The sequence below is a fragment of the Neltuma alba genome, unplaced genomic scaffold (genome assembly GCF_004799145.2).
Source record: "Neltuma alba isolate B1F8T4 unplaced genomic scaffold, ASM479914v2 tig00002799_pilon, whole genome shotgun sequence".
Lineage (NCBI taxonomy): Eukaryota > Viridiplantae > Streptophyta > Magnoliopsida > Fabales > Fabaceae > Neltuma > Neltuma alba.
In genome coordinates this window covers 23495-46054 of record NW_021633016.1, presented here as the reverse complement: position 1 = coordinate 46054, position 22560 = coordinate 23495, and the positions used below count along the sequence as shown (strand labels likewise).

General features: G+C 32.7%; 1 protein-coding gene across 1 annotated transcript; it reads right to left on the bottom strand.

The window, feature by feature from the left end:
• Nucleotides 1-3327: 3327 nt before the first annotated feature.
• Nucleotides 3328-9340, bottom strand: LOC114737775 (pyrophosphate-energized vacuolar membrane proton pump-like). Its single transcript, XM_028925740.1, has 8 exons — nucleotides 9052-9340; nucleotides 6586-7160; nucleotides 6106-6485; nucleotides 5515-5601; nucleotides 5096-5426; nucleotides 4594-5004; nucleotides 3923-3982; nucleotides 3328-3828 (listed from the first exon to the last, which is right to left on the bottom strand). Exons 1-8 carry the CDS (start codon nucleotides 9302-9304, stop codon nucleotides 3625-3627), a joined length of 2301 nt encoding a protein of 766 aa, XP_028781573.1. The 5' UTR covers nucleotides 9305-9340; the 3' UTR covers nucleotides 3328-3624.
• Nucleotides 9341-22560: the final 13220 nt, after the last annotated feature.

Sequence of the window (22560 nt, the reverse complement as noted above, 5' to 3'; positions counted from 1 at the left end):
TTTAAAAGACTATAAAATTACTGAGGGTATAATGTAAGTAAAACACATAAAGGGTGGCCTCGGAGAAATGGCAAGGTTGTTGCCATGTGACCTGAAGGCAACAGGTTCAAATCCTGAAAAGAATCTCTCCACTAGCAAGAGTAAAACTATGTGCATTTTATCCCTCCCCAAACCTTGCCTAGTGGTAGCCTTATGCACTAGACCACCCTTGATTGAAATTTATATAACCTTGTGATCTCTTAACCATAATTGAAGGAACTTGTTTGATGTGAACAGATAATGAGCAATGGAATATTCGAGAGCCCCATGCACAGAGCAGTAATAAACTCAGAAAAGGAGAGGCACACATTAGCTATGTTTTGTGCTCCTGATACAGAAGCAGAGATTGAACCAGTTAAAGAACTGGTTGATGAGTCAAGGCCAAAGTTATACAAATCAATAAAGAACTACGTTAAGACCTATTTCCAATACTATCAGCAAAATAAAAGAGCCATTGATGCTGCAAAGATTCAACCCTGTTAGAGTGCTATTTGGCATATAGAAGATGGATTTGAGAAATGGAGAAGTTAAGGAAGAAAGTACTTTTATATGTTTAGCAAATGATAAAGTAGGTTTCTTGAAATAGGGCTGCCAATATTTGTGGGAGAGTTTTCTCATTCTCATTTATTTTCTCAATTTTATGTTGTATCAATTCTAAATGAAGTTAAATATGTTATGAAACTATCAATGTCCTTTAATATCCCATGCTTGTACATGGAAAATTTTTTCTAAAAAATTAAAGTTGCAGTAAAAATTTAACTCTGGATAAAGTATAGATGGGAGTATGTTGTATGTATTGTAAATTTGCGTCTTGTCTTTTGTTCATGTATTGCTATCTGTGTCCTGTCTTTTAGTGTTGTCTCCTTTAGAATGTGTGCACATAAATTCTATTTGGGCTGATCTAATTTCTTTCCATGCTTGTAGATGGAACAACTTTCTAGAAATATTAACTCATTACCAAAAATGGGGGGGAAAAAATTAACTCCAGGACTATGTTGCATGTATTGTAAATTTTGCCTGTTTATAAAACAATCCCTTGCTAGTAGGCATCTCTCTCAAATGTATTATTGAGCTTAAATTGTACACTTCATGAGACAAGGAGTAGATATTCCTGTTGTAGTTTTATGTGTGTTGAAAAAGTTTGATATTTCAAGTTAAACTGAGCCTTTATAGAAGTTAAGATGTTAACTTGAGCTAACAAAAAGAGTCAAAAAGAGAAATACAGTCGCATGCACAATAAAAACAAGCCAACGTAGTTAAAAATTTTCAATTTCTTCCCATGCCAGCAAATAACAAGGTTTTAAATTTATGTTGCTATACTTCATTTTGCAAAGACATGTAACTGATACCTATAATTTAAAAAACTTATAAAGACCTAATGAGAAGAAAAAGAAAAATACAAAGACTTGATATAAAATTAGATGGCATTATAGAAACTTGCATATTAATTTTTGGGAAGATTTCACAAAAACAAACTTAAAATTACTGAATCTCAAATCAGATTCGGTGACAATACTTTAATAGGTTTTGATAATATTGGACTTGCAAATAACACATTATTTTTGTAAGAATTCCTTATTTGGGATTTAGTTATTTCAAGCTTCTTTTCATAAAATTTTCCCTAATTTTTCCTAAATTTGATTTTAAAATTAAAATTAGTCTTGGTCCCTCTCATTTGTATAGAAAGTGACATTACACCTAAATGGATCTATGGGTGTGATTTATTGAGTGGAGAAACCTATTTAAGCACCATCACACCCTTACAGAGTAGTGATAATGCCTCAGGTTTTCCCAGGAAAGGTTCATAAATTGAATAGTGCATCAGATAACATAATGACTGAGATCTCTTGTCACTTAGCACGTTTTGATGGGCCATTGTCGTCGCCACCTTATGAGCCTCAAAGTTGTGGTAAGAATGAGCAAATTCACTTAAACCTCGTGCAGGATAAGTTCGAAATGGCAAAATCTGAAGGCATGGCATGGATGGTTGCTGTCTTGGGTTGTTTGGGAAAAATATTAGAACAAATCAAAATCACATGTTGGCAGAAGCAACAGCACACTGTTTTTGGCCAAACCGTGATTTTGAATTGTTCCATAGGATTTTTTAAAGTTGCAAAGGGCAGTAAACAGCAAGAAGCAACAAGTTGATGAGATAATATCGGAAAGAAACCATCTTGTGTTTAAAGGATAAGATCAGAAAATACAAACCCCATGTTACTTCTACTGTCCATGTGGAAGCATTACCATTCTTTCATAACCAGTCCACATTCCGCAGTATGTTCCTGAACTTTGGTCTGCTTCCTTTGCCGTGGGAGAACCTGAATCAATCTTGGACATGTGAATGTTACAGAGATATCAGAATTCTATGTCGTCACAGTCACAGAAGCTTGAGTGCAGGGGAAAGGCAAATCAGTGGAAGAGGCTACATGTGTAAAGTCTCATTTGAGTAACAAAACTTTTACTGGGTCCATACACTCTTCAGGTCAAAAGTCTCCATGCGGAGTAGTTATAAAATACAATAATTGGATGAAGGGTAGACTAGGAATAACTTCGGAACCAATGGCCTTGTAGCTTAATGAAATGAAAAGTGAAAGGTTACAGGTCTTATCTTACTTGTAACCTCAAAGAAAAGTGAAAGGTTACAGGTCTGGTCTTATCTTGTAACCTCAACGTTATTAATGTGTGGCCCGCCAATTTTTTTTTTTTTTTTAAAAAAAAAAGCTTGGGATGGTAGGGGCCTTCAGTTGGTCGTGTCCTGCTCCAAAGGCACTACCCCCTACATTCCATAATCCCAAATCCGAAATAAATTGAACTTACTACTGTGCATGTTTAATTTCACATTAAAAAGCACCAAAAGCATGTTTTTGGGGGAAGAACCGGTCAGAACTCAAAACTATGTTTTAATGGGTTCCTGAAATGAGCCAATCAGGCTCTTCAATCCCTTTCTTCTTTATCATGTTGGCCCTATCACCTCTTCTCTTTTGCGCTTAGATCAGCATGGTTTCGCTTATATCCAGCAATCTTTGATCACAACTACCTCTCGTTTCAAAACCACAGATCCTCCACATTCTCTATTTTCGTCCTTGTATTAATCATATCTAAGGATATGTGTTGCCAAAAATAATGGAACCCAAATCTACCAAGAAGCAAATGGTATCTTCACAGCCTTCCTCTAATTCTTTCCCCCTTTTTTTTTAACCCCACCAAAGCTCATCAAAAAGGCAAACAATAAAATTGTATGAGCAGCATTTACAATATTCAAAGGGCCAAAGAAGACAAGCCATAAAGTAATTAAAACAGCCAAGCATGTCTAAAAGCCAGAATATTTGCAGAAGAGATTGATAAGTATTGTCATTATCATCACCACCATCATCATTGTCAACCTCTTTACAACGAAAATTTTTCTTTCCTGAAATAGCCTACGTGGTATATCAAAGCAAAGAACGATAAACTAGGCACATTTTGATTGGAGAGGGGAGAAAAAGTCTGAAAGTGAAAAAAAAAAATGTCTGCATGACAGCCGTGTTAAGAGTAACAATGAAAAGACACTGGGATTTTCCTTTTTCTTCCAACAAAGCAGGAAAATTAAAGCTTGAAGAGAAGACCACCGTGCGTAGCAAAGAATGGGGCAAACACAAGAGACTCAACAGCCATCAGCTTGATAAGAATGTTAAGTGATGGTCCAGACGTATCCTTGAGAGGGTCACCAATGGTGTCACCAATAACAGCTGCCTTGTGTGGATCAGATCCTTTAGGACCAAGGTTTCTTGCATGCTCTGTCGCACCAGCCTATCACACCAAAAATTTATAACAAAATCAGTCATTAGACCATGACCATACTCTACTATGTCTGCTGATTATAAATATCGAGCCACACGCTCACCTCAATGTACTTCTTGGCATTATCCCAAGCACCGCCAGTGTTGGATGCAGAAATAGCAATCTGTAAAGAGGGTACAGAAACAAGTTAAGATCAGAGCAACAGAAAAATGAACAGGCGAAGATCGACAAGAAACTTTAAGTTTTAATAATCTCACGAAGAATTTATGGCAAATATGTAAGGAAAATAGCAGCATCAATCACATACAACATTGTGGAATAGTGTTTGGATGGAAACAAAACCATAGCTTTAAAAGTGATTTTACGGTATATGAAGTAAATATGTGAAGGAGTTTGTCTTGATTTGCGGAAAAGTACTTTTGAGAAGCACTTTTACAGCTTCCCAAACACTTTTTTAGTATAGCTGGGGCTATTTAAATGAAATGGACCAATATCTAGGGACCATGACATTGACAACAATGACCAAAAAGATCTGGAGGCTAAAAATCAAGGATTTATGCAAACAGTGGCTAGAAAGGGAAGCATGATGATAGCAAATATGATGAGATTAACATTAAAACCAGCAAGCCTTTTATCATGGGAATACAGAATGCAGACATTGGACCACAGAAGAGGGATTGAAGACAGGCCTAAATCTAAATTTCAAATTTTAAAAGAGATGGGAAAGGAAGTATTCCATCAACCATACTCCCAGAAAGGATACAAAAACATTACCTGTACCCCAGACACAAGGGATCCAGCAAGCACACCAGAAAGTGTTTCTACACCAAAAAATATCCCAACAATAAGTGGTGTAAGCATAACAAGAGCACCAGGTGGTATCATCTCTCTGATAGAAGCATCAGTGGAGATCTTAACACACGTAGCATAGTCAGGCTTGCCAGAGCCCTCCAGCAAGCCAGGGATTGTATTGAATTGCCTGCGTACTTCCTCAACCATCTTCAGAGCTGCACTTCCTACACTCTTCATTGTCATGGCAGAAAACCAGTAAGGAAGCATTGCACCCACGAGTAAGCCAATAAAGACCTTTGGAGTCAGCACATCAACTGTAGAAATATTAGCTCGGCTCACAAAGGCACCAAACAGGGCAAGAGAAACTAGAGCAGCAGAACCAATTGCAAACCCCTGCAACATTAAACAAGAAATCCGAGAAGGCTGACAAATGTGTTTATGAACCAAAAAATTAACAAAAGGAAGTAAGAGATAAAACACAAACCTTTCCAATAGCAGCAGTTGTATTTCCTGCGGCATCAAGGGCATCAGTTCTCTCACGAATTCTGTGACTCATGCCAGCCATTTCAGCAATACCTCCAGCATTGTCACTAATTGGACCATACGCATCAATGGCCAATCCAGTGGCTATGGTACTCAACATCCCAAGGGCAGCAACAGCAATACCATACATGGCAGCAAAGCTAAAACTAACAAAAATGCTAACTGCAATAGCAAAAATAGGAATAATGACAGATTTGTATCCCAAGGCAAGGCCAAATATAACATTAGTAGCAGCACCAGTCCTGCAGGAGTCTGCAACATCTTGTACAGGGCTGCAAAAAGCCAACAGAAAGAGTTTAAGTCCAAGATACGAACCAGATGCCAAGAGGTGAAAGGGGAAAATGACCCCAGTTTGCTCACCTATAAGCATTGCTGGTATAGTACTCAGTTACAAATCCAATAACAAGCCCTGCCCACAGACCAACAGCAACACACAAGAATAGCTGCCTGCAGAAGGAAATCAATCCCAGAACTCCTCAGATAGGAAAATAAGCACTAAGATTAGCAGGCTGCCAAGGATGACTAAATTAAAACAGGCATTCAAGCATACTCCCTCTAGTCCTTTTTACAAGAAATGTTTAACAGCTATCACATAGATTAAGAAAACTAGTTAAAATTGGTTATTCTCATTAAATATGTCCATATCTAAACATATTACAAAATTACCCTTCCTCAATAAAGATTATAAAATTAATGTAGCTCACTACACTAACTCATATAAAGTTATTTTAACAAATTTAGTCCATTTTTATAACCGTTGTCTTATCAAAGGCTATTTCTAGAAAAAATTAATCATTTCACATCTTTTTTTTTTCTTTTTTGTTTTTAATCAAATATAAAATATTTCTCATTCTAATCATTTCATTGATTTCTAATCGACAAGGGCTATATTATTTCAACTGAAGTTTCACTTGAAAAGGTGAAACATAACTACAAAGGAATGAAGCTTACCAACTCTTGACGACTTTTTGCTCTCCAAAATTAAAGATAGTGAAGGATGATGGAAGTGCAACCCAAGTTGCAATTGCAATTCCAACAGTCATCAAAGCAGTGGAAATGATAAGCTGCTTTTTCAATGCTGGCTCAATTTCCTTTACAGCCTTGATCTCAAAGAAGTCAGTTGCAAATAAGGTGGTAAGCAAACAGACCAGGATGCCCACTGAACTGATGATGAGAGGATAAAGCATTGCTGTAAACTCATGGTTCACACCAAATGAAGATATGGAAGCAACAACAAGAGCAGCACAGGACGACTCAGCATATGACCCAAAAAGATCAGATCCCATGCCAGCTATATCCCCAACGTTGTCACCAACATTATCAGCTATCACCTATGGACACAACAATTCAGTAAGGTATATACAAAATAAACAAAGTAAAATTTTGATCAAAAAGGGGAGAATGCACTAGCTTCAGGCTGTTATCCCTTACAGCTGGATTCCTTGGGTCATCCTCAGGAATGTTTCTTTCAACCTTTCCAACAAGATCAGCACCAACATCAGCAGCCTTAGTATAAATACCTCCACCAACTCTTCCAAACAAAGCCATAGAAGACCCACCAAGACCATAACCAGTTATGGCCTCAAAAAGACCTCCCCAGTCATCACCATAGTAAATCTTAAACACATTAATGGCAATGTAAAGAACCAAAAGACCATTTGCAGCAAGGAGAAACCCCATAACTGCACCAGATCTGAATGCAGCAATGAAAGCCTTTCCAACTCCCTTTCTGGCCTCCAGTGTAGTTCTTGCATTTGCATAAGTTGCAATTTTCATTCCAAGGAAACCAGAAACAACTGATGTAATGCCACCAAGCAAGAAAGATACAGTGCTGAACAAAGCTGTAGCAAGGGCTGGTTTACACATCTTAGTTTGATCATAGGTGCAAGGCTGGTGGCTTGTACTGAATTCCTCAACAGAACCAAGGAACAGGAATATCAAGATTGCAAAAGCCACCATGAAGATTCCAACATACTTATATTCGGTGAAAAGGAAAGAAGTTGCTCCTGTTAATCGTCCAGCAACAAGAAATAATTGAACCATTCTTTAAGCTTCCACCAACAAGCATAAATTTAAAATTCGAAAAATGAAGCAGAACCGGTGGCTAAAAAAATATATCATAGAAGTCCAAGGATACCCCTGACTTTAATAACCAACTATCAAAAAATAGAGCGAAGCTATGTATAAATGTAACATATTCCAACAGTTTGACATTTCACGTTCAACAGACTAAAGGCTAGATTATGTAAACAAAAATCACAACCAAAGTAACATGAAACGTCAGATAACTGAGCATCGAAACTAACAACCAGAATGTAAGATTAAATCAATAAAAGCATGCAGCGATGTAACAAAAAATAAGATGTCATATATAAATAGTAGAATACTTCTATTTTGCAAAATCTGACGAGAAAATCCTTCCTAAAATTGCTTCCAGAAGCTGTTGAAAAAATAAAAAACCAGTAAATAGGCATCATTCTTTTAATAAAGAATTTTTCATCGGCAAGTCTTTGAAAATTTATGGGAGGGGCAATAGATATCAAGTGAGCTCTAGAATGTTTCAGATTTCATGGATTAAAAAGATTGAAAAAAAAAAATAGCATATGTCAAAATAATAATCAACTTCAGTCTAGAAAACATGTGTCAAGCCAGGTAGAGTACTGGCATTAGTAATGACGAAAAAACAAGCCAAGCAGAACGTTGCAAATAAGGGTCTTCATACTAGCCTCTCTCGGATCAAGGTTAACCTTGAACCAACCAACCAACCAACCAACCAACCTCCCTCGATGGTTCATACTTCGGAATCTAAAACGAAAACCAAACATATTTCATTGGCTTGGTTTCTGCTATCGTCAATTAATACGTCAAAACAATAAATATTTAACATACGAATAAAAAGCTTATTTTGATCCCTTACAGATGAGATATTTCTCAATTTAATTCTTCACAGAAGTACCATCTCAATTTAGTCTCTCTCTTAGAAAATCATCTTCTTAGTTTGATTTATAGCATATTAAGTATTGCGCAATTTAATCGCCCACCCAAAGAAAGGGAAGGGGGGGAAAACTGAACAGCGCTTTCCCAAATACAGGCATCTCCCAGTTTGATAAAGTAAAATTTATTGACAACACTTCTATATATGAGCAGCCAGATAAAGCAAGGAAGAACCAAAAAAAAAAAAAAAAGTCCACCAATGGAAGGCAAGTTGAGAAATCAAACTTATAAAAGGACAGATTGAGATACTTTATTAGTAAGGACCAGAATGAGAGAATAATTTTATAAGTGACAATTGAGAAAAATAACATGTATTGGGAAGGGGGGGGAAAAAAAGCAGTTTTACACTTTAATTTAAAAGATATCGCCCAGAACCATAAGTTACGGTAAAGTATTATAATATGCACCAAGTTCAACGGGGAAAACATCGCTCTTTCCCTCGCCGGCGGGGGAGATCGCACCGCGCGAATTAAATCATGGCATTCCAACTTAATGGATACAGTCAATTTGGTTAACATGCTGTTGTTTCACCCTAAACCGTACGACCAAAATAAGTTCAGAAACCGAAGAAAAGAAAAAGCTTCAGTCAGGGAAAACTGCAGAAGGAAAATTTAGTCTACAGCTTCAAAAATACAAATTCCAACGAGCAATAAAGGATCACAACAAACCCCGTAAGATTTAGTAATAACAGAACACAAACAGGAATGAAAGATGCAAAGAGCAAGAAGGTAGCTTTCAGAGTACGAAAATCATACATTGAAATCTAGAAACGGACCTATTGTTCGCTCAGGCACCTGGAAAATCCATTGACTGAACTATAACTTGAAAAAAACTTATCAAAAATGCATATTTTCGAGTTTCAGGTGCAGCACTTGATGACCCATTGAGGAAAGAAAGAGATACCTTCAGAGATGGCGTTCTGAATTTCGGCGCACTTAATGACGACGTTGTGATCGTTAATACCCTCCTCTTCTTCGATGAGTGAATCATTGTAACCATTCTTGGCGCCGTTGTTGGAGGGAGAACTATCCCTCTCGGCAGTGAGCTTCACTCTGGAAACAAGCAGCCACTGAAACAAGGCGAAGCCGATTCCGATGAGGGCACATACCGGAATCAAAATCTCAGTCCCAAGATCTGGGAGCAAGGACGCCCCCATGGCGGTGAATCACTGTACAGAAAAAGAAAGGAGGGAAAGAGAAAAAGAGAGTAAAATTGAACGAGATGAATTCAGAGGAAGGTGCGAAGTGGCCAATATTGTTATCATATTACATAAAACAGGAGACGATTTACTGCTCTAAACTTGACAGATTTGAAATATTCATATCTTATTTAAATAATTAGGTTTAATTTTTATTTATTTAAAATAATTATTTTAATATGTATAGAATCTAAGATAGAGATAATTTCTTAAATATTATTCTTTTAAAAAATAATTTTTTCTATTTAAAAATAATTAATTAAATATTTTAAATCTAAATTGTTCAAATTAGATATAGACTATACACATCTGATGAGTTTTTAGAATATGGTGAGTATTGAAATTGATTCTTATAATTGCTAGATCTGAAATTAGTTGCATTTCTTTTTCTTGCCTAACAGTAGAGTACTATATTCCACCATTATAATATAATGTCACCAAAATATCTCCCATCAACATATCAAACTTTCTTTAATTTTCAATGTATGAAGAAATATATATATTTATATTAAGGTACCATAAAATATGTAATCAATTAAATATTTGCAAATTATAAGTAATGCATCTCATTTCTCAAACTTTATTTAATATTTGAACAAATATAAATTGTTTTAGGTTTTTTTTTCTTTGGTGGTTTTTTTTTATAATATACTCATCTATATAAGATCTATTTAATTAATTTAATTAGATTACGGAAGTTAGATAAGTTAGTTAATTACAAGAAATATGATATATTTTTTCTAAAACATCATAATCATCTTTTTTAATATCCTTCCTCCCTCATTTACTTAATTATAGTTGAGAGAGTATCTATAAAGGTAATTTTAAAAAATTGATAAGTATGAGAGATACGTCTTATATTTTTGGAACAAAAATTAACTTAACAATCTGATCCTATATTAAGGACTGAAAGAGTATATTTATTTACCTTCAAATTAGTTTGAGCCTTGTACGTTGCATAAAGTTCCAAAAATATTTGTATTGTTTATTCTTTGTGAATAATACTTTTTTTAGATTTTATATATTATATAGATCTATAGATATAGATTTTTTTTTTAAATTTTTATCAAGTAGTGTGGAGGCTTAGTCTGTTGCCCAAAATATAAATAATGATAAGCCAAACTTTTGTTTTTTTGGTGACAAAAGCCAAACTACTTATGGTTCACGGTTCATGTTACTTGTTAAAACTTTTGTATTATATATTGATATATAAGTATATCCAATCTTTTTTTTTTATATATAGGTATAAGTATTTTCCTATTGAAGACAATCCTATTAAAGACATTGTCAGACACTGAATGTGGATATTTCTCTGAACTTTTGTTCACCACGTCATGGAAACTAGCTCATTACTCCCTCTGTTCCTTATTATAAGAGACAAATAACCGAAGCACATTGATCAAAAAAACAGTTAAAATTAGTTAAAAACAATTAATGTGTAAAAAGTATAATTTTTTTCCAAAAATGCCCTCATTAATAAGGAGAGAGAGCATGAGAGAGAACAATTAAATTATTAAAGAAAGAGAAATGGGAGGGAGAGAGAGTGTGAGTTGGAGATAATAATATGGGTAAAATAGGAAAACAACACAAAAAAGTAGAGACAACTTTTAAGTGTCTCTTATATATAGGAACATGCCATAAGCATCAAATGTCTCTTATAATAAGGAACGGAGGGAGTATGTTAGATCTAATCTTTATTGGTCATATATTTTTTGAGATTGATTCGGATTTTTGGCCGCTCAATGCATCTCCAGCACATAAACTCATGAATCAAACTCAAAATAATGAATAAAAGTGCATTTCAAGGCTTTCACAAATAAAGCAAATGCTTAACACTAAGTACAGAGAGTATGTATACTGTTGAGACTCCTTCGAGTAATGAATGCAACAGATTTTTGCATAGGTCAGTAGATGTTGGATGGTCTTAGTTGATTGTTGCATGCGTCTCTATTGATAAAACTCGATACCTATTAGAAAAGTTAATATTACCTCCAGCCATAATTATAAGACATTATTTATAATCTAAAAACGAGATCTTATTATCAAGACTGAACGTAGTATATCCATTAGAGATAGCAAATAGTTATTGAGTTTCCAAAAGCATCTTAAGTAGTTGAGAAGTATTTTGTAACTAAATGTTGCTTTCTACATCGCAAAACTTGTTTTTATGGCTCTTCTAAGTTAAAACATGTTTAGAGTGAAGTTCCAAAAGATTTAAATAAGTATGAAGGTATTCGAAATTATTTTGGAAAGTCCAAAGCGTTGTTTGGAATACAGACAATAAAGATTCGAGTTATATAAATGTTTGACTCAAGTTATTCAAAAACACAGGCAGTGAATTTAGAAGATTTCAAAAGATAGACTTGAGTTAGTATTACCATAGATGAGGAGGATAGACATACCCTAGCTTTGAGTAAGATAGCACAATATTTCTAATTAAACTGGCATGAGGTGTGACTCAAGTATAACTTTCAATTTTCTCACTCCAGGTAGAACAACTTTCAGTTATAGCTGCCACAAATTGAATTATTATGGTGAGACTTCTTAAAAATGAGTAGAACTCAACTTGGTTGTGAGAAAAATAACTTCTAATTAATTATCTGACTTAAAAATGTATAACAACCAATTATAGGTTTCAAGACTCAAGTCATCAGCATAGGATTTCTAAAAGAAAAACAGGATTTAAGTTGTATGTAGAATAACAAGAAGTTATAAATATCCTAAAAAGACCACACTCAGACTGACTTGAGTTATCAAGATATAACTTCTAGTTATGTTGAGGTAAAAGATAGTAATTTTAGAGTAAGTAAAACCGAACCGTAATCGAACTCAATTCGATTTTTTCAATTCAATTAATTCAGTTTTTAATTTTTTTGGTTATTTTGGTTATCGGTGTTCAGTTTGATTTGCCTTAAAATATTTCAATTATAACCAAATAACTGAAAATTATTGGAAAAAACTATTTTTTTAGTCTTTCTCCTTATTTTCTTTTTTCTTTGACCAGCCTCCCCTGTGTTTAATATCCTTCTCCTAAACTTTTTGTTTTTAGATTCCATTTATAATTGTAATTTTTATATTAAATTTTATCGATATATTAATATTAAGTATATTACATAATCTGAAATAAATGATCTCTATATGTTATCTTGTATAAATCTTGTGTTTGGATTTAAAATAATCTAAAGTAAACGATATCTATTTGTTATCCGATTAGACTTTTATTATGTTTGAATTTAAATTTGTCATCAATTCGTATCTTCTTTTGGATCTTGTATGCCTTCAAAATTCAAATAGATTATTAGTGTTTGGATTTTTGTTTGGACTTCCATTATATTGCACAGGCTATTGTTATATTGTTTGGAACGGAAAAAGCCCAAAAAAGACTACTAACTGAATAAATTGTCTAACCTAACTAAATTTATTTTGATTAATTCAGTTCGGTTAGTTGTTACATTTCAATTTCGGTTCGGTTTTGTAAATATTCACACTTTGGTTGTTCAGCTATCATTGATAACCGAACCAAATAACTTGATAACTGAACTAAATAATCGAAGACTCAACCCTAAGTAATTTATAGTGAGCCGAATTTTAGGTAAAATCAACCCATTGATGACTTTAACTTGAGTTATTTGAAAAATGATCTTAAAGTATGTGAAATAAGACATGGATTGACAAACATTGATTGGAATTATCAAGAAAGATGACTCAAGTTATGAAATTCAATACAACACAAAACAGAACTTTCAATTGGCTTCTTTTTTTTTTTTTTTGGATTACTCCATCCGGTATTCCAGGGAAATAGGCGTCTTTCAGCCGTGACAACGTCCCTAGACTAATCCGGATTCGGGGGCTTGCAAGGATCCATACGGACGGCGCCCCTTGGCCCCTTGGAGTGCTACGTTCCCACGTCTCGAACCCGAGATCCGTGGTTAAGTTAGGACGACCCCAGCCAGTCGACCTAACCCCGCGGGGTTTCAATTGGCTTCTTATTTTCTCAAAAATCGAGTAACTCAAGTTATAATGCAAATAATGCAAAATAACTTAATTTGTTTTCTTTGTTAGTCTTTGTTTAGTTGTTATAAGGGTGAGGTGTGAGTTAGTTTGTACTGATAGGTTTTTTTGAGCGTTTCTTTGGCCTCTTGGCTATTAGTGTTTGTATTGATTTTTTTTATATTAATAAAATAACTTTTTTGGCCAAAAAAACTTAAGTTAATTTTTTAAAAAAATTGGAAGATATATTTAAATAAATTTTTTTATTAGGATAAAATTAATTATACTAAATATCCTGCAAAACAATTTGTTTTCTATTTTTGCTATCGATAAAACATAAAATCTAAGAATACGAATAAGAATTCAAGGTACTTGTGTATGTGTGTGTGCAGGAGTCATCACATATCTACACTCATAGCTTTTCATTTATAAATTTTCTTCGGATGTGCTGCATACATTCATGTCTGTGAATAACTGGCATCCTTTTGCGTAACTAAGTAATCAATACATGTAAATAATTGGATTTGATTCGATTCATTAATTAACAGTAGGTCTCAAACAACTATTCGTTGTTTGCTTTAATAATTATACGAGCTGTATCATTTGTTTTAGAATAGCATATATTCCTACCTATAAAATAATGTGGCTCGTTTAACAGGACATGATTGTATAATACAAGTGTGATCTTATTGTTTGTTCCATATATTCTTTTTTTCGCTGGACAATATAATATGTTCTATTTTGGCAATTAAATAGTGGCTACTCGCTAATCAATATATTTCTAGAATAATTTCTGTTTAATTACAATTTGAAACGTGCTTTATACGCATGTAAAAATATTTCATCAAAATAAGTTCATGGATTTTGAAATTTTAAAAGCCTAAAATACTTTCTAATTATTGTATCTTCCAACTAGACTCCTTCCAAGTGGAATCATACTATTGAAAGTTGAGAACAACAAATCATGAAGAAATTAATATCATTATTACCACCTACTTTAATAAAATCCTCAACTTAGTATTATTATGAAAAATATGACAAATAAAAATATAGAAAATCTTTTAACCTTTATTTTTTTACCCAATCTCTTTAAGAGATTTATCTACACATAATGCATGCAAAAATAAAATTCTAAAGGGTATAAAATTTTAAAATAATTAGGTAAACTTTCTAAATTCTAACTATGGATGTTTGAATGATTTGTCAATTGGTGGGAAAATGCATGCATCTATTAGTGAATTTAAAAAATAAAGTCTATCATACCTTTAGCCTACATCGAGAATCTAACTTTAACCCTATTTTGAAAAGGCTGTTTTTTTTTTTGGCCAAGAAAAGGCTGTTATTCCTGCGGCCTTTGCTATCATGATAAGCACATTAATAATAAAATAATTTCTATTTTCGAAATTCCCATCTAGACTTAAATTTTGATACTCTATAATTTTCCCTCGAATATCTTTTTTTTTTCCTGCCGTCTCCTCAAATATTACCTCTGGTCCTAAATATAAAAGTTAATTGACTAATTTGAATATATTAAAAAAATAAGTTAAATTAGTTTATTGACTAGAACTATTATTATTAAAAGGACTATCTTGAAAAAAAAAAGTATTAGAGACAAAATATATTGAGATGTTATATTTAAAATCAAAATAAAAGTTAAATATAGTCTTATATTAAGGATCGGATGTAGTATATACTTAGGACTTGTTTGGAATGATTTATAAGTAACGTTTCAAACGTAATTTATGGAATATGAGAAAAGTATGTGAGAGGGGTTTTATATTTATTTGCATGAAAATATTTATAAGCACTTTTACAACATTGATCCAAAGTCCAAACAAGCCCTTATATGGACAAAATTATAGCAGACGTAAATTTTTCCTTCATCCATATAATTGCAATCACGTTGACAAAATGAAGTGAACTATTTTTCCCTAATAAATTTAAGTATTTAACCATGGATGTCCTTTTACCAATTTAATTTAAAATTGTTCTTCATATTGCTACATATTAAAGTAGTTTTGTTTTGCCAAACAAGACATATTTTTTTGACAAATGCATACTGATGAATTAATTAATAAAGTGATTTGTACCCTCCAACTATGGTCATTAGTAATTTTAGTACTAGCGCCAAACAATTAAAGTTCTTAACTTAACCATGAAGTTAAATGGTTAATAAGGTCTTCCTTAAAATAAGATCCCTACACACTCTAGATTAGTTTTTTTCTCCCCTTCTACGGCGGGTGGTGAACTTTTTTAGTACAAGAGCCATGTCATGATAGAAGTAAAAAAAAAAGGTGAAAAAAGAAAAGTGAAATAATGGAGAAAGAAGCAATATATACTATATTTTTTAATAAGAAAGTAAAAGGGTTGCATAAAATTAAAAGAATAAAATAAAGGGGTATCTAATCTGATAATAAATAACAATGTAAAGGCGGGCCACCAAATGGGAAACGGGATCACCACCTTCCTTGCTGACAGTTGGCAACTTGATTAACATCCACGTCACTGTTAACTCATAGGTGAATTGTCACGTTCATGATACTTACATCTTCATTTACTTATTATTATTTAATTATTATTTCAGTTTTTTTATCTTCACACTCCATCGCCAAAAAAACAAATTTATAAAAAATTCTTCAGACCAACTCACGTTTTTTGTATTATAATAATACGACTCATTTGATATTTTTTTCTTGTAATCTAACAAATCCATACTAGCTAGTTATATTATTATACCGGTATTTCAAATATTATTATAAGGTTTTAAGAAATAGATTTAATCATTCAAAAATTCGATAACAACTGTGAGTATGTAATAACAAGTTTAAGTATAGAAAATGGCAATAAAATTATAAGAAAATTAAGAGCAGTCATTTCTCATCCTTTAGTATATTCTTCATTTTGTAATTTTTTGTTTGTTTCATTTTATTTTGAAGTAAGTTACAAAAGGACTCATATTTATGGATTATTATTAGGTTAAGTAACTTCATCCCAAGTAGGCAGCAAAGGTTGATTTAGTGAATAAGGATTTTTAGTCCATATATTTTACAGTGTTTTTATTAGTAAGTAATTTGGTAAATATTTACAAGTGATACGTCTTAACTTAATAAATCTCCAAGACTTAATTTATCTAAAATATATTGTGTGAAAGAAACAAGAAAGCTAGTTGAGAAAGAAAGGTATTGGTTTTGGGATATCAAATTAGAGATTGATTATCAATTAATTTGATCAGTTGATATTAAATCAGACAAGTTCAAAACTCTTCTATTGGTATTTATTTTTCATATTTAAATCTTGAATTTGAGACTTTACTTAAAAGAAGTAGGGGTATGGAATTGTATGAAACAATAGTTTAGGCAACTGCAATATATAAATTCCAGTCTCGCTGATAAACTCCTAGTTTGCTATAGAATTTGATGTTGTTTTTGGAGGTTTAATTTTATCATTATTATGCATTAATTGAATATTTTGAGTGGAATTAGAAAGGAAAATAATTTTCGGAATTTGTGGATAAATTACCTTAATATGCTTATAGTTTCCAGAATTTTATTATTGAAATTGTTAATACCTTCCATTTAAAATTTCATTTTCAGGTTAATGACTAAAGAAAAATAAAAGAAGCATTGGAGGGTAATTTGGGCAGCAGATGAAAAAAGGACAAAAATGCACCGTTTTGACTACAGATCCAGATGACCTCCAGGGCACACTAGACTTCACCATCTCATACCTGATCCCTCTCATTTGCTCCATCTTCGTCTTGCTATCTTCGTCACTCTCATGATTTCCATCTCCTTCCACCTCACGATATCTCCATCCCTCCTCGTCTCATACTCTCCGCCAGATTCACTTCATCCATGGATGTCGTGCTCCCAAGAAGAGTCGCAAAGCTCAATCGAAGCATGGGTGGCTAATCAGTCTGTGTTCACCTAGGGATGAGCCGATGCTTGAGTCCTGGATTTGATTGAAAGGGAGTTTCTCTAATTCATTTGTTCTATTCTGATTCTGTAATGTGAGTAGTCGAGTTGATTCACTCATCTTGTAGCTTCATATTTGACATCGAGTTGTATGTTGTGCAAACTTGTGAATCTGACTAAGTTTAGAAGATTGGCTCATCATTTGTAAGCTCGAGTTGAGATTGCTCCTTCTTTTTCTTCTATTGTTTTGCATCATGAATCTTGAATCGAGTTGATTTAGTATTCATAATCAATTCAATATTTTCTGAGATAGTGCACAGTCATGGCTGTCAGTAGAAGGATTGATTGTTAAGCTTCTTCTCTTAAGCCGAAGAACTATTTGCTTGCTATTAGGTTCTACGGTAGTAGGTTCTGATAGTTAAGAGAGCCAGCAAGTTGCTGGTCAACATCCTTACTTCGGTTTCTTAACTCCTAATATTAATTGGACTAGGAAGGCAAAGGTTATCTCTAGGGGAACACCGTCGGTTCATTGTTCATCACTGTCATCACTCTTTTCTTCTTTCATCCATATTATTATGCAAATTAAAACCGAAACTTAAAAAGAAGTAAAGTTAGGCTATAAAACCAGAAAATCAATTAACCAAATCCTTCATTCCTTCCATTCATTAATTTGTTAATTTGAGGTCTAGTGGATTAGCTAAGGAATTCAAATATATAAAAAGGCTCCTTTGTGAATCAACCTAGGCTAGGCTACTATTCTATATAGTTTAAATCTAGTTTCTTTGAAGAGCCCCTACGGCAAGGCTTTTTCACTCGCTTGTCTTTTCAGAGAAGTTAATATGTAAGTTGTTTGATTAATTTTGCATTTGTAAAGTTATAATTATTTGTTTTTAAAAATATATTATTTTTTATTTAAAAGGCAAAAGTTAGACTTCTCTTTCTTTTAGACTTCTCTTTCTTTTCGTTGTATTAAAAGAAACAAAAGGTTAGACTTCTTCCTCTCCCTATCTTCAATCAAGTGACGTGAGCTAACAAATAAGGTGATGTATGAGTAGAAGGGAAACATTCAATTTAAAACATGTACTGACCTTTAATAATTTGTGATCTTTGCATCTTGTTCAAATGTAACTCTTATAATTAAATAACCAACTCAACTAAACTTTCAACTCTATTAATAAATCTCAATAATCAATTATATGCCTCTTTAAATTATATTTATATATATAATCTCTTCAGGCTTTGAATTATTTATTTACTACTTTCAGTACTTAATATAAGAGTTAAATAACTAATATGAAGAGATTGAGGAAATTAGTTAAGTTAATTATTTATCATAAATATATTTTGATTTGCTTAAACTATCATTTTTAATCATATACGCTGGAACTATTTCTTAATCAGAATCCTTATAGTCAATAGGGATATTTTAAATAAAAACATTATAAATTTGAAAGACAAAGTGGATTAAGGTTCCATATTTATATTAAGAATCGGAAGTAGTATACATAAAACTATACACTTTCATAGACGTGCTAGATAAGTAATGAACAAAGTTACTAGTTAAAAAATTTTATACTTAAATATTACCTTTAGTTCTTAATATAAAAGCTAATTGACTAATTTGAGTAGATTAAGAAAATTAGTTAAGTTAGTTATTTCTAATAAACATGTGATGTATTTTCTAAAATAATTTTACTAATCATATGTATTAGTTAAAACTAGCATTTAATGAAATATCAAACATGTGCAACTATTAAAAGGATTATCTTAAAAAAATAGATAAATATGAGACATAAAATAGATTATGATTTTATATTTAAGATCAAATTAAAAATTAAACTAACTTTTAAATTAAAAAGCGGAGGTAATATATAATTTAGATTTCTTTTTTTTTTTACCAAGATATAATTCAGATTTCAAAAGACAAACTTGTTCTCAATTTTTCATTAGAAAATTGGCAATGGGTTGAAGAGAGGGAATGAAGTTTAAAATGCTGTCCGGTGGGAGGTGAATGGAGGATGAGCTGGCGTCCCATTCCGAAAATTTAGTATCACTGAGTGAGAGAGCGTGTTTTAAACGCATTTGGTGCCACGTTACATTCATTCCATTCAATTCCACTTTACCTTATCAAATGCTTTTTTTAATTCCCAAATCAAAAAGCCAACTCAGATTGATGATATTTCCCTGTCATTCTGTTTGAATAATTCAACCAAACCGCTGCCTTCCCACCAAATTATATATGTTCTCACCTCCTAACTTACATAAACGGAAAAAATATAATAATATTTTGATTCTTTGTTGCCGTAGTAAATAGTAGAGTAGAGAAAATAAAATTTGTTTCTTCCTCTTTACAAAAATAAAATAAGAGAAATAGATTGTGACGTTCACTAAAAAAATCCTTTTCGTAGCTAATCATTTATTAAGAAAAATAAAAAAACTTAAAAATAATGAAAAAGAAATAATATATATTCCTCCAGTTTTAAATATAAAACTTATTTTATAGTAGAAATTTATACTATAAATAGATTTTATATTTAGGACTGAAAGAGTATTTTTTTTTTTTTTTGCTTGTATATAAATGTGAAGGAGAATCAGCATAATAAAACAGATGGAGAAAGCTTTTGTTCTTCATTTTTAGATGATGTTGACAAAGTCTCTTGCATGAGGGTGTATTGGAAAACGTAACATATTCTTACTTTCCTCTTAAGCAACTTCCTTTCTTTCTTCTTTCTTCTCTCTTCTTTTTATTATTCTTCTGGGCTGTTTTGGTAATTCAACATAATGCCCACCATCTCCTCCTAGTCAAATAATGTGAAAGCTTCTTTATAAATAGAAAATCATGAGTTTGATCTCCCTTGTCAAATCAATCCATTAGTATCTATCTACATTTTGAATTAAAAAAACCAACATAATGTATAACTTACCTATTCTATCAAATAAGAATGATCGAACTATTTATCTCAATATATACATCCCTAAAATTTTATTGTACTTTCTTATAGGAAAGGAAATACTAGTAGTGAGTATCCAATTAAAAAAATTTTGGCCAATAATTCATAATACAATAATCCTTAAGATATTGAATTAATAATGATGTGATTTGGTGATTAAACTTAGGATAGAACAGCTCATAATGGTGGTAGCTTAGAGAGAGAGAGAGAGAGAGAGAGCATATGGTTGAGAATAAGAGAGGAGTGTGCTGTCATGGGGAAGAGGAGGTTAGTGAAGCTAGCTGGCTAGTGAAAGCTCCCAAGTTGGTATGCTTTGTTTGGGGATTTGGATTCATAATCCTAATCCCGGTTTGGTTTATAAACTCTTGTGGGATCCGGGAATTCAGATCATTGTCATTTTTAATGTTTGGTGGGTAAGGTTGGATTGGGACGAGGTTTTTCTGCCAAAGTATTTGATCATGTTGCATTCAGGAATGATCGAATATCCCGTCTATCTCACATGCTATTATTCTCCCAATATCAGTCATGGGTCGGATTCGGGTCGGAATATTGTATGATGGACATGTTTATTCACTTTGTCCTCAGTATATCTAATAATCCGAATTATTATCTTATATTGGTATCTCTCTAGTTAAAATAATTAGATATTAGAAATTGGATGATAATAAATTTGGATCATTCATAGACATTTATGACAATAATTGATTTAGGACGTATACTTTCTAAGTTCATTATACAATAACCAATTTAAAAAAATAACCATTTTCTAATGACAATAGGTCTAGGAAGCCCATTTTTTCCCTTTCTTATGGACGCCTTTTAGTTGGTCTCTAAGAACCGGTTTAGAATTTTTTCCCCTAAATTGTCTTTATCTAAACCGAATCTTTTAAAAGTCATTTTTAACAGATTTTTTTAAAAAAGTTTTACTAGTAACATATACACCCCAATTAAACAGAAACATATTTAAAAAAAAGAAATACAAGCAAGCTAACCTATTATGTAGCAGAGCATGAACACACCAACTGTACATAATGACAAACTAGAAGCTGCATGAGATTAAGGACAAAGACAAGACAACAACCAACTTTTTTTCCCCAGGTATTGATATTTTCCTTTTAGAAGTAATCCTATTCAAAAAACTGTCAGACGCTGAATGTGAGTACCTCTTTCAATAGAAATTCGATCTTTAGTTTATCACGTTATAAGGAACTAATTCTCTCTACTATATCCGATTTGTAACAACCATCTTTTAGTTGCATGGCCAAACCCTCTTAAAACAAAGGGCCGATCTAACATGCTTAAAGGCTTTGACTAAAGTGGAAGTTAAGTGACTTGGTTACAGTTACTACAGAACTAGAACCCTGATATGAACGCCCTCAACCCAAGAATGGCTAGTTATTAGAACTAATCGACAACTAAACATGGTTAGAGATAGAACAGCACGTCATACCCACAGCTAAAATAAATAAATTAATTAACAACACGGTTTAACATATAACCGAAGCAGTGGATTAATGTTGAGGATTGAAAGCCTGCATTGGGCTTCCTAGCTAGACTCCAAATTAAGACAAATCCGAAACCAACTACTGAACAAAGTCTCATGGGGAACCGGGCCCAATAAAGAGAATTAGAGGCGACCCAAAGACTCAATTATGGACTTACCCCATTACGCAACACCCAAAAATTCAAAGTGTTGGCAAAAAACTGAAGGACTTTTTTTAGCAAAAACAAAACGTAGATGAGTTGGGCCCCAGAAACTTATTAGAGTCAATATACACCTCCAAACTCAGAAAGTATTTCCAAAGATACTTGTAAATAGCTCACTAGCAAGGCCCTCACATCAGTAGCAAAATTCAAATGTAACATCCTAATTTTCATATCTCTATGATTTAAACAAATTTTTATTAAGATAGAATATGTAGAGGTTAAATATATACATAAACAATTAAAATAATTAAAATTATATGTATTTGTGTATATGCATAAAATATATATATAAATGAATAAAATAACAATATTAAGAAGCCCCACATTGACTAAATGATGGGAAAATAGATAAAATACCAATATGAAAAGTCCCACACCGACTAGTTATTAGAGTGAAGGAGTTTGATGAGCCTATATATAAGAGGTGATGGGTGGAATTTGGAGTAAGCAAATAATTTTCGCACATATCTAAGGTAGTATCAGAAAAGTACTAGTTTTGAGTTTGTTAACCGTTGGATTGGACTAAAATTTGGTCAGCCCATTTGGGACATCTAAATAGTCAATTCTAATGGTTGGATCGTCAATATGATCTCTTTGTTACAAGTTATTAGATGTAAATACTACTATGGTATTCTCAAGTACGAGCTTTGTT

Excerpts from the sequence above, each read along its gene's own strand:
- LOC114737775 (XM_028925740.1), bottom strand. The coding sequence starts at position 9,304 with ATGGGGGCGTCCTTGCTCCCAGATCTTGGGACTGAGATTTTGATTCCG. Across the intron at positions 7,161-9,051 it reads TCAGAACGCCATCTCTGAAG|GAGCAACTTCTTTCCTTTTC; the intron begins GTATCTCTTTCT and ends GACGATTAACAG. Across the intron at positions 6,486-6,585 it reads ATGACCCAAGGAATCCAGCT|GTGATAGCTGATAATGTTGG; the intron begins GTAAGGGATAAC and ends TTGTGTCCATAG.